General features: G+C 33.2%; 1 protein-coding gene across 1 annotated transcript; it reads right to left on the reverse strand.

Annotated features, from left to right (window-relative positions):
- Positions 1-10,508: 10,508 nt before the first annotated feature.
- Positions 10,509-12,658, reverse strand: LOC11406032 (elongation factor G, mitochondrial). The gene is made up of 2 exons (XM_003630877.4): positions 12,176-12,658; positions 10,509-10,615 (listed from the first exon to the last, which is right to left on the reverse strand). Exons 1-2 carry the CDS (start codon positions 12,536-12,538, stop codon positions 10,592-10,594), a joined length of 387 nt encoding a protein of 128 aa, XP_003630925.2. The 5' UTR covers positions 12,539-12,658; the 3' UTR covers positions 10,509-10,591.
- Between the last annotated feature and the right edge of the window lie 616 nt (positions 12,659-13,274).

The raw sequence follows: 13,274 nt of genomic DNA on the forward strand, positions 1-13,274 counted from the left end.
AAACTTATTATTTTAAACTTCTTTAACACGAGTAAAGAAAAATGATTACAAGGAGGATGAATGCCATGTCATTGATTATGAGTTTCGGAGAGAGGAATGAAGCAGAGGCTAGATAGGTTGCTAAAAATGCAAATGTAAGACTAATGGGCTATGTCATTAGCAATTTGAGTACGGTTATGGATGTGAAATGAAAGAAACAGTGAAGCTGCATGCATACGATATGAGGTTGACTGACTCATACGGACATCAAAGAGCAACATGTAAGCTGCATGCATACAGAAACAGAAGTATGGAATAATTGAATTCATATATATATATATATGAGTGTCGATATCCAACAAATGGGTCAGAGAAGAAATCGTTACTCTCCTTTGATCTTCAATAATTATGGGCATCGTTTGTGAGGCTCCAACGTGTTGGCTTCGAGTATACGAGTTCAGACCTAGTTGTGTAAACCTTGGGGAGCAAAACTGGATATTGTGGTTTTGTCCACGGCACGACTCTTCTATCTTTCCTAACTATCTCAATTCTATTTTACTCTTAATATTTCCAACAAATGGGACACTAAACACGAGACCAAACATGTTATTAGCTTCATGTCGAGACTACTCATGAACTTTGCTGATCCAGTCACAAAAGTTAGAATGATTTTTAAGGACAAGGTTTCCATGGCCAATTTCCTTTTCACACCTAACGTTATGATTCCAACTACAAGTTCAATAGATGCCTCGCAGAATGATCCAAATATTACAAACATATTAAAGTGAGTATGGACATGAGCCAGGGTTTAATAACGGTCCAACCACCGACAAATTCCGAAACCCAGCAAATGTGTTTCTCTCAATACTCCAAATACTATTTCGATATCCTTAAATTAATCTTCAATGTTAAGCATGATGCGGACACTGCCTAATTAAGTCATTGCAGATATATTATGATAAAAAGTGCAGTTCATGGATCTATTTCAGATAAAAACAAAAATGACTCAATTCTGAAAACAATGAGTGGTTACAAATCAACAAATAACAAAAAATAATTATGTTATTTTGCCTCTGGAAATTATCTTCTTAACCTTGTTTTGCTTTGTTGATCAGTATGGAGGATCAAATCTTACATGACATTTGCACTAAATGTTAAACTTATCTTGACAGCATAGATAGGATCAAGTATTAAATGCAGAACAAAATAAAAAAACTGAGTAACTACTAACTAATCAGAGATCAATAATTAAGCAGCAGATTTACCATAAAAAATAAGTTATAAATAAGCAACAAAACATAGCAAAGCTAACAAGCCAAACAAACTGGGTAAGTAGGATCATTTCACTGGAATGGAATGAATCAATTCACACCATTTGAAAATTTCTCTCCAGAATCTTTTGACACCGAATAAGTAGGAACATCGGCAGAAGACATTGTATATCTAACAGACCCATCAGTAAAAGTATCTCCAGATTTAAGAACAATAGCTAACACAATAACAATTTCTCCGGCATGAGCTTCATCAACAAACTCAATCACATCATCATGTCTCTTAGACAAGCTATAAATCTGAATCTTCTCACCAGTGTTAACATTTGTAATAAAATCACCCTTCTTGATAACACCCTGATAGATTCTTAGACAAGTTAAAAGAATCCATCACTCCAATACAAATTTGTGAAAACCTTTGCTACAAATGGCGCATCAACACTTCCAGACAATTCAACTTTCTCACCATTCTTATTTTGATCAAGAGCATAATTACTAACATCGATTGGACTCGGCAAATACCTAATTACATCCTCCATAAGTAGTTCTAATTAACCCCTCATATCTCTCACCACTGATAATACCCATAAAAATTGGTACAAATTTCCTTGCTATGGTTGCCCCACGAATTGCATCATCGAGATAAGACTCTAGAATTTGGCTTCCACCATGAAAAGCTTCAGAAAGTTTATCATCAACCTCCGATACAATTTCAATGAGTTCGCGTCTTTTCTTCAACACAAAGGCTTGCATATCTTTGGGTACTTCTCCTACTTCTACATCGTTATAATCAGGTTTTTCAAAGCGAAAAAAGTAGGCCTTTAACTCGACAAGATCAACAAATCCAATATAAGAATCGTGAATGTGTATTGGAACTTGAATTGCAGCACAATGATGATTAAGCGTAGATTGTTGAGAAATATAAGCCTTGGAAATTGAAATCTTGTCATTTGTTGATAAATAGCAATGGATTCATTTTTAACACAATCTCGACAAGAAAGAACAAGAATTGCACTGTCGAAAATATGCAAAGTTATTTCAGCATCAACAATTGAATTAACATCAAATATATATAGTTATGTTTTTATAGGAAGTGACTTTGGTATTCATGTGGTTACTCTCGTATACAACACGTGGGTTGAAGTATTTGTTAATGTAAGTTGTTAGAGTAATTCATATGTAAAGAACTAAAGATCAAAAACACCACCAGTTCAATAATAAGGAAAACCTTCATGGCCAATTTTTTTTAGATAAGTAAAAGAATTTTATTAAAAGAATAATAAAAGCACGTCCGACACAACATCAACGTAGACACGCTATTCCCAACTTTTATGAATGATTACACTAGAACACAGAGCCTGTTTCCCGTGAATTTTCTTGGTTAAAAGTTGATGCTTCAACCTTGAAGTTCTCCGTTCGAATCTTTCGCCAATCACAAAAAACACGGATTAATATGTTTAGACAACCGAAACATTTACAAGGACACAAGTTCTTAAGACCCTATACTAGAAGGCTCTGTATAAAATAAACTGAGCCAAAAGACTCCTGCTAAGACACCCTAAAGCACACATGAACACCACAAAATGATGTAGTAGGTTATCCTATCTAGCATCCTGCCATCACCCTACCTCTAAATAATCCACACCTTTTACCAAAAATTCACACCTACACTAGACACACACAAGAGCACAACACCACCACCATATAATAAGTAACTAGAAGAGATACACACATCTGCAACAAACCAGTAGCAACTAATTAGGATATGTGTTCCTTAGGTCCTTCTATTGATCCTTATTGCACTTTTTCAAAGGTAGGAGAATAAGCAATTAAAAAGTTCCAACCCATTAGTACCAAAACACCAAAATAGCTCATCATGCAGAACCACTTGAGACCGAGGCCACACCCACAACAACACAATATCAGTGAGCATACTGCTTGAGATTCTGCAGGCTAGTACACAATGTGTTGCAACTAACACCATCTGTCCAACTGCCATTTCCAATACAAATAGCTCATCATCCTGCAACAAGGAAATCTCATACATAGAAATTAAGGCAAAAACTAGAATACTCCTCACAATCCACCCCCTTTAATTCAAATATTCACTACATCTGTTGTGTATGTCTTCAAATTGCAAAGTTGGGAAGCAGAGAAATCGTGACACAATTTGGCAATCGTGACACAATTTGGCAATGTCGAGAGCTGTTTTCAGGGCGTCCAATCGTGACACGATTTTTGGCTTGCTGGGCAAGATTTCCAGGATAAGGTTGGTCGTACCTTGGATCATACGCATCAATTGTGGCACGATTGGGGAAAATCGTGACACGATTTCGACGCAGAAGACAGCTATATAAGTGTTCTTTGCAGATTTTGAAAGAGAGCTTGAAGAGAGAGAAACTTGAGAAATCAAAGGAAACAACTTTAGGGTTTAGGGTCTTTGATTAGAGTTCTCTTGGGTTGGGAAACATTGTAAACACCTTGGTGAGTGAAAATCATTGAGTGTCTTGTTCATTGGTGAGATTGGGAAAAAAAGGGTAGAAATTAAGGTTGTTCTTTGTGAACTTGTCAAAGCTAATTTCTTGTAATCCTTTTGTATCTCTTTTTAAGAACTCATTGATAGTGGATTGGAGAGTTCAATCTCTCCTCCAGAGTAGGTCAAGTTTGGATCGAACTAGGTGAACAATCTTTGGTGTGTTTGTTTCTCTCTTCTCTCCTTTTATCTTTTGCTTGTGGTTTGTGCTTTTCACTTTGATTTCTAGATTAGATCTAGGTGTTGTTATTGTTGATTATTGCTTGTGCTCACTTTAATATTGGTTACTACTTTCCTTTGCTCCACACATCATAGTATGTATTGGTGTGATTTTGAGAACGGAATTCACAACAACATCAAATCAAAATTATGAACAACTCATACTCTCATGAAGACTTCGTAAAGTGCACATATGCAGTTTCTTCACACTCTAGTCATGGCAATACCTGATTTTTCATTCTCCATTATATTAACACCAAAACAACAGAGGGAGCAGCATCACGAAGACATTACCAGCACATAGCTGCATAAACTAAGGCCATAAATCTTGAGTCAATCACACACCAACACCTTATAATGAAAGCAACACTGTTGAAGCATCTATGCGGTCTAATTTGAAGCAAATTAACAACACTAGAGCATGGTAAATAATAGATTAGAAGCTAAAAAAATCAATGCTAAATAAACTTAAGCATAATCAATTTCATACACCACCAGATGCTAATCTACCTGCGGAATATTAACACAGAATCATATTAATTCAAGACCAAATACACACCTGAACCTCCACTCCCATAATTTCATCAAATACCGAGGAATGACCCATTGCAGCACAATCACAAAATAGGAAACAAAATATAATGCATTGAAATCGTTATTGAATGAGAGGTGAAATATTTTATTAGAGTTTGATTTAACAATTTCATATAAAAAGGTGTATTTAGATTTCACACAATTGGATTTTCAAACATTGGTCTCAATTATCAAAGGCAGATTCTCTAATCAAAATCAAATGACTCGCATTTAACCACGTGTATTATATGTTAAAATACAATGTTATAATGTGAGTCATCTAATTTGAACAAAGAGTATGTGATCTATAAAAGCGGCAAATCCATGAAAATTTTAAGGTCCACATGGTGGTGCACTTCGCCTACTTCCTTTCAATGATATTTAGTTTGCAAAATCTTAAGAACGCAAAAACTATAAAATGGAAGGAAAAAAATTAAAATATAGACTGCATAATAAGTAGCAAAAATTATGTGTTTTAATGAGAATTATTCGTGTTTTAAATTAAAAAAATACTAAAATTTAAAATTCGCTGCAACATTGCCCATGTTCTATTTAGGTGCACCAGTATCAACTCCCTAAACAGTTGCAAAATCACAAATATTTGATATTTCCCTCTAAGATTACCTTCATTCATCAAATAATGATAAAAGCCCAGATCATGCATATATTTTTAGATTAAAACAAAAACTATCCGATATTGAAAACAATGAGTGGTGACCAAGCAAGTAGTCTTGTCAATTGCAGATCACTGAAAATAACGGTTTGTTTGAATTCCGCTAAGCAACAGTGCTATAGCCTATAGCGACGCTATTTCACAATATTTTGTACTAACAGTGTATTAATAACAATTTTTTCAAATTCCGTTCTAAAATGGAGCTATATCGCTGCTATTTAAAAACATTGCAAGTAAGCTGCGACAAATAAAAGCAATCATCAGAATTAGTATTAACAACAAATAACAAAAATAAAAAGAACAAATCTTCATTTGCCTCTAAATTATCTTAATCCCATTTTGCTTCTTTAGTATGGGGACATAATAACCTGGCATTTACACTAACCGTCAAACTTTGAATCACATAGATATTCTTGACAGCAGAGATGGGATCAATTGTTAAATGCAGACAGAACATGATAAAAAGTACTAGTAACTAATCATCCGTGATCAAATAATTAAGCAAAAAATAAATTATGAACCAAATCCAAAATAATACAAGTAACAAACCAAAGGCTTATCAGAAAAGGAAAACAAAAGTAACAATCCAAAGAAAGCTAACAAGCCAAACCAACTGGGAAAGTAGGATCCTTTCTTTGAAAACCATTCAAAGCACTTGAAAATTGCCCTCCAGAATCTTTTGAGACCGAACAAGTAAGAATATTGACAGAGGTCATTGAATATCTAACGGACCCATCAGCAAAAGTATCTCCAGATTCACACTCAGCACCAAACACAGCAACAATTTGTCCAGAGTTATTAAAAACAAACAAATAAGAAAAGATAAATATGTTATTTTGCCTCTGTAAGTTGTTTTCCGTTTTTTTATTAGTGTGGGGATCAAGTCTTAACATGACATTTGCACTAAATGTTAAACTTAAGAATCACATAGACAATCTTGACAGCAGAGAGATAGGATCAAGTGTTAAATGCAGAACCAATAAAAAATGTTAAATGCAGAACACAATAAAAAATTTAGTAACTACTAAATAATCAGAGATCAATAATTAAGCAACAAATTCCCCAGAAAAAAATAAATTATATATCCAATCCAATGGTTATGCATAATATTAATATTAATAATATAAATAAGCAACAAACCATAGCAAAGCTAACAAGCCAAAGCAACTGGGTAAGTAGGATCATTTCCCTAGAATGAATCCATTCACACCATTTGAAAAAACTCTCTCCAGAATCTTATGAGACAGAATAAGTAGGAACATCGGCAGAAGTCATTGTATATCTAACAGACCCATCAGTAAAAGTATCTCCAGATTTAAGAAGAGCATCGAACAACATAACAATTTCTCCAGCATGAGCTTCATCAACATACTCAATCTCATCATCATGTCTCTTACACAAGGTAAGAATCTGAATCTTCTCACCAGTGTTAACATTTGTAATAAAATCATCCTTCTTAATAACACCCTGATAGATTCTTAGATAAGTTAATAAGTCACTCCTGTTAAGATTATTTGTGAAAGCCTTTGCAACAAATGGCGCATCAATACTTCCAGACAATTCAATTTTCTCACCATTCTTATTTAGATCAAGAGCATAATTACTAACATCGATTGGACTTGGCAAATACCTAATTACACCCTCCCTAAGTAGTTCTAACCCCTCGTATCTCTCGTCACTGAAAGTACCCATGAAAATTGGTACAAATTTCCGTGCTATGGTTGCCCTACGAATTGCATCATCGAGAACAGACTCTGAAATTTGGCTGCCACCATGAAAATCTTCAGAAAGTTTATCATCAACCTCTGATACAATTTCAATGAGTTCACGTCTTTTTTTCAACACAAAGGCTTGCATATCTTTGGCTACTTCTTCTACTTCTACATCGTCTTAATCAGGTGTTTGAGAGCAAAAAAAGTAGCCTTTTAACTTGTTGGCAAGACGATCAAAAAATCTAGATCTGGAAGACTTTTTAGAGGGAAAATAGGAGGCCTTTAACTTGACGAGATCAACAAATCCAATATAACAATCGTCAATGCTTCGTAATGGAACTTGAATTGCAGCACAGCGATGATTAAGCTTAGATTTTACTTGATCAAAAAAGTTCCATGGATCTGCTCCTTCCAGCTCAATATCGTCTATAAATATAAACATTGGAAATTGAAATCTTGTCATTTGTTGAAAAATGGCAATGGTTTCAATTTTAACACCATAAAGACAAGAAAGAACAGGAACTGCACTGTCGAAAATATGCAAAGGTATTTCAGCATCAACAATGGAATCAACATCAAATACGGTTATGTTTTTATAGGAAGTGACTTCGGTATGTTGAAATACGGTTATGTTTTTATAGGAAGTGACTTTGGGATCTCTGTTGTTACTCACGTATACAACACGTGGGTCGATGTAGTATGGATCGTAGTCATGGTAGCGTAGCATTAATGTTTCCCAGTCTCCAACCATTCTAATGTAAGGGTCCCTGAGTCCAGAAAGCCAGACGTTGCGCAGATGCTCCTGTGATTTGTTGGAGAAGTGACGGAGGGGGGGAAGGGTGGAGAGAACGGAGGAAGATGGATAAAGAGAGGAGCGTACGGTGGAGTCGAGAAGGCATGGCAAGGAGGACCTTAAGAAACGATTCATGGCGGAGGCAAGGACAAGGAGGGGTTTGAGTTTGATGGAAGCAGCGGTTCCGTTTTTGAAGAGACCTTGATCAACGGGAAAAACAAACCTTTTTTTTTTTTGACAAAGGGAAAAACAAACCTAACCTAACAAATAAATAGTCAATTATCCGACTGAAATTGTAAGTTTCTCAATTACCTCCCTGAAATTAACAAAACTTCAATTATCCCCTAAAATTACACAACGTTGATCAATTTACCCCCTCCGTCAAATTTCTCTATTAGTTAACATGACATTTTGCAAATACCCCCTGAAGTTTTGTACTTATGTGCAAAATGCCCCTTGAACTTGAAAATTTATATATTTTTTTCTTATCCTTAAAAGTGATTGCATTATCACTGAATTGTGGAGCATATTAGCTAAGTTTTGACGGTATACAACCATATATGTTCCTTTAAACGATCAAACATTAACCATGTATTAGAGTCTAACGATATGAAAGTCAACATAGTAAAGTACAACCACGTTAGATGGAAAACTAATACATGTCATACATAATGAAGCACATAAATAATACATGATTGGCATAACCAAGAATTACCAAGATGTCAAAGTATATGGCTTTGCTATTGCTAATTTTAACCACACCAAAAATTTCCATTTCATTTATATTGTGAGCGGTGCACACCATCAACACACTTCTCTCACTTTCAAGAAAAAATACATAAACTTGTTACTTCTCTCACTTTATAAAGGATCTTGAAGGAATCATGGTCTTGAGATAATTATATGTAACTTTAGTCTGCTTAATGTTGCTTTGTAGTGTCGTTATCTCTTGTCTTGCTGTTGCAGTTTATTCTTAATATTTAGCGATTGAGATTAATTATGCGAAAGTTTTGATTTCTCATTTAAAAATTGTGAATTGCATAAGCCTATGCTTTTAGAATTCTTTGGTATATGGTTAGTTTGCTTGACAGGCTGATGAAAATTGATGCCAATATAAAACTTGCTCTTTAATTCTTATTTTCTATTCAACTACAGAACTATCAAATATTAAGTGTACACATCAAGTCTAATTATCTTAAGATCATCAAACAAAAACTTGATTTTATAAACTGTCTTCATGAAAACAAAAAACAAAATCATTATTGAGAGTCATTACTTGTTATTATTTTCGTGAATATATGTTTACCCTAAACAGAGAAATTGTACCAATCTGCAGTGTTTAGCTTATGTTGTATTTGATTGAGAATTGGGATCCTATCCTATGACATGTCTTGTTTAAAACTTAGTATTTAAAATGTAAACTTTGACGGCCAGTTTTAGAAAATACATTTGAAACGAAATTACTTTGATTTTTGAAAAGATGATTGTGATTGAGGTTGAAAACTCTCGGAAAACAATTAGGCTATATTTCCTACTTCAAAAAAAAAAAAAATACATTTGCAACATTTTTCGTCATTAATAGATATACATTTTGCGTCATCAATTTAGTAGACTTTTTGATGTTGCATTGGATAAGGAAAAATTGGTTGCAGATATGTTTGAAGAGGAGGGTTGAGTTAAAATGAATTTCAACAAAATAGACGGTAAATAAAATAAAATAAAAGGCAAATTCTATGGTACACCCAACATTTTGAGTGTACCGGTACACCAAACTTTAAATTAATAATTAAATTGATTGTTTTTAGAAGAAAAAATAATTATTTTCTATCATTGACAACTATAATAATTAAATCTTATTTACCAAAAGCGTCGATGAAATAAAATTTACTTTTTTTGAATTTTTATTGCTCATAATGAAGAATATTGATTATTTTTTATATGAAAATGTTAAAAATTTAATATAATTCATATAAACAATGAAATGATGTTTTTTTTTCTCATGAGATGGTGTTTTTTAAAATATAAATAATGACAAATAACAACTTATTTCATAAAATGATCATTAATTTATAATTTATGAAGCAGAGTATCGGTACACCTCAATTTGTGAGGTGTACCGTAGAAACGCCCAAAATAAAAAGGTCCAACTTCTCATAATAGCTTTCCAAAAACCTTGTCTTGAGATGCATACTATGAACTACCACCAGTCCATTGTGAAAGAGATTGACATAATTGTGTTGGTTTCTCAGTATGTTCAGCTATAGGAAACCTATAACATCAAAGCATGGCAATCAAAATTCAATCTATTATTAATAAACTAAAAGTTTATATTTTGTGTAGGAATATGATACTTGGACTTGAATTGGTCGATTTCTGAGTGGGGTATTTTTTTTTCCTCCATAAGATGTCTGAATTGCGAGAAGAAGCAACAAACATCACCTTGGTAGGAAAATATCCAACCTTGTCTTGAAACTCGGTTAACTTGCTTCCATTTATTTATTTATTTTGACTAAGAGAAGTAGAATTCTTCATAAACATGGTTGCATAATCTATCAATATGGAGACTATTGTCGAACTCCATGAAAAAAAGTTGACGAAAGTCATCTTATAAACTTGAAGCTGACACACATATCTTTACCCAGTGAAGAACTTATGATGCAAATGAAACAATGAAAGTTTGAAATAAACAATCATCTTGAATCACAATGCTAAAAACTATAAATAACACCAGTAAAAAAATAAAAAAAAAAACATTCAAATATTGTAGTATTGTTCAATGTACTTATTTCTTTGTAGATTGTATCACTCCAGTCCACTTGCAACAACATTTATTCATGTCTATTTTCTCTCTTCACCTTGAGCCTGCGCATAATCCAAAAATTGCAGTGAGTTGAAAGCTTTTTAGTTGAAAATCTAATATGTAAGTCAACATTTATATCTTTTTGGCAATGCAACATCTTCACTAATCAAGTTATGTAGTAATACATAAACAGAAGACAAAAAATTTACTTTATAAATTCAAGTGATGAGAAATAATATGTTGGCATAAGAACCATAACTTTTGTTGTCAAAGATGTGCAGGTGATGCAGAGTTGGAACAGAAAGGGAAATCTTAACCATTCTGGTAAGAGAACCGAAAAAAAATACTCAGTCAAGAATTAAAGGGAAATCATATTCATTGCCATTAACACTAATCTTTTAAACAACTTTTGTCACCATTGATTAAAAAAGACAAAAAAGAAATGATTGTGTTGCCAACATGAAGGGAAGAAAACAAAACAAAACAAAAACAAAAAGAAAGATAGACGAAACCGAAATATGAAAAGAAAAATAGATGCATCTGGTTTGAGGAAGTTGTCATTCAATTAACATATTGTGATGTAAATCTCAATTTCAACTTCTCTCCTTTCTTAATTTTGTTTCTATTATTCGCTCATCAGTTTTAGTTTTAGATAAAAAATGGAAAACGAATTCAACAATTTTTCATAAAATTGAACCCACATGCTATGAATTTTTCTAAAAATGTTAAATTTAGAATCATAGAGATTCTTGACAACAATGATAGAATCAATTGTAAAGTGCAGCACACACATAAAATAAAATAAAAAAACCCAATTAATATGGGTAACATGGTAAGTAGGATTATTTCTCTGGAATCCACATTTAAAAATTGCTCTCCAAAATGTTGAAACTGAATAAGCAAAAACATGTATAGTCAGTCAAGTGGCACCACTAACAAAAATTCATCAAATAGAGCAAAAAGAAACTATTCAATCTTGTTGTCATGAATTAAAATAACTTTTTATCGCATTTCACATAGTATTATTATTCGTTGTGTCTGCATTTTTAAGAAAAGAAGAAATGAACTAACATTCCCAAGAATAATATCACATATGATCCAAATATTACACACACTAAAGTGAGTATGGACATGAGCCAGGTGACAAATTCCCAAACCCAGCAAATGTGTTTCTCTCAATACTCCAAATATGTTAAAACTTCAATTTTGATATCCTTTACATTAATCTTCAATGTTAAGCTATTAAAAGAACAATACAAAACATAATAAACTCGAGCAATCCATAGCATGATGCGGACATTGCCTAGTTAAGTCATTGCATATATTATGATTAAAGTGCAGTTCGGATAAAAACAATATCAGAATTATTAACAACAAATAACAAAAAATAAAAATGTTATTTTGCCTCTGTAAGTTATCTTAAAATCCAGTTTTGCTTTTAACATGACATTTGCACTAAATGTTAAACTTAAGAATCAAATAGATAATCTTGACAGCAGAGATAGGATCAACTGTTAAATGCAGAACACAACAAAAAAAATGAGTAACTACTAACTAATCAGAGATCAATAATTAAGCAACAAATTCACCATAAAAAAATAAGTTATAAATAAGCAACAAACCAAAGCATAGTTAACAAGCCAAACCAACTGGCGAAGTAGGATCAATTCTCTTGAATGAATCCATTCACACCATTTGAAAATTTCTCTCCAGAAACTTTTGAGACGGAGAACATCGGCAGAAGTCATTATATATCTAACAGACCCATCAGTAAAAGTATCTCCAGATCTAAGAATAGCACCAAACACAAAAACAATTTCTCCAGCATGAGCTTCATCAACTTCCTTAATCTTACCATAATGTCTCTTACCCAAACAAGGAATCTTAATCTTCTTACCAGTGTTAACGTTTGTAATAAAATCACCCTTCTTAATAACACCCTGATAGATTCTTAGATAAGTTAATAAGTACCTAATCCTATACATATTTGTGAAAACCTTTGCTACAAATGGCTCATCAACACTTCCAGACAATTCAACTTTCTCACCATTCTTATTTTGATCAAGAGCATAATTACTAACATCGATTGGACTTGGCAAATACCTAATTACTGTTGTATATTTGAGATATTTCAAAAGTTATTTATTTTCTATTTATTATAAAAATGGTTTAACTAATTTTATTAAGAAAATTAGCCTTGTTGACTTATTCCTAAGAAGCTGATTTGGCAGAATATCACGTTGCCATGATTTGTGGAACTTCCTTTTCAATTACTTTGCATTGGTTTTACTTGGCCTTGACATCACTATAACGTGCACAATAAATTAGTTTTACTAGTATCCCTATTTTTATGCCAAGAAGTGGCAGTGCCGAGTATGTGTACATCCCACGTTTTATTATGCTCAACGGTTTGTTATTGGAAATGGCCTATATAAATTGTTTGGAGGAGCACATATTGGTGTACAGGAAAAAACACAACTCACGTAAACAACAAAACATATCCCTTTCACACTTTCATCTTTCTTTCTGGTTACACTACCTGTCTCATATCTCTTGTCAGTTCTGAATCCTCGGCTTGCCGGGAAGGGTCTATTATATGGGTTAGCGTTTTACACGCGGAAAATCCTTGAGGACAGTGCGTTCAGCACGTCTCAGATCTTTCTTATTGATCTTGTTTTGCAGGTCTTCGTAGCATTTCATACAACAATCTCAAGGAGTTTC

This window comes from Medicago truncatula, chromosome 8 (genome assembly GCF_003473485.1).
Source record: "Medicago truncatula cultivar Jemalong A17 chromosome 8, MtrunA17r5.0-ANR, whole genome shotgun sequence".
NCBI lineage: Eukaryota > Viridiplantae > Streptophyta > Magnoliopsida > Fabales > Fabaceae > Medicago > Medicago truncatula.

Bases quoted from the DNA above. Each gene is read 5' to 3' on its own strand.
- LOC11406032 (XM_003630877.4), bottom strand. From the start codon at position 12,538: ATGTATAGGATTAGGTACTTATTAACTTATCTAAGAATCTATCAGGGT. The intron at 10,616-12,175 runs GTTTGTTGCTTA...GATTATGCGCAG, and splicing joins GGCTTGTTAACTATGCTTTG to GCTCAAGGTGAAGAGAGAAA.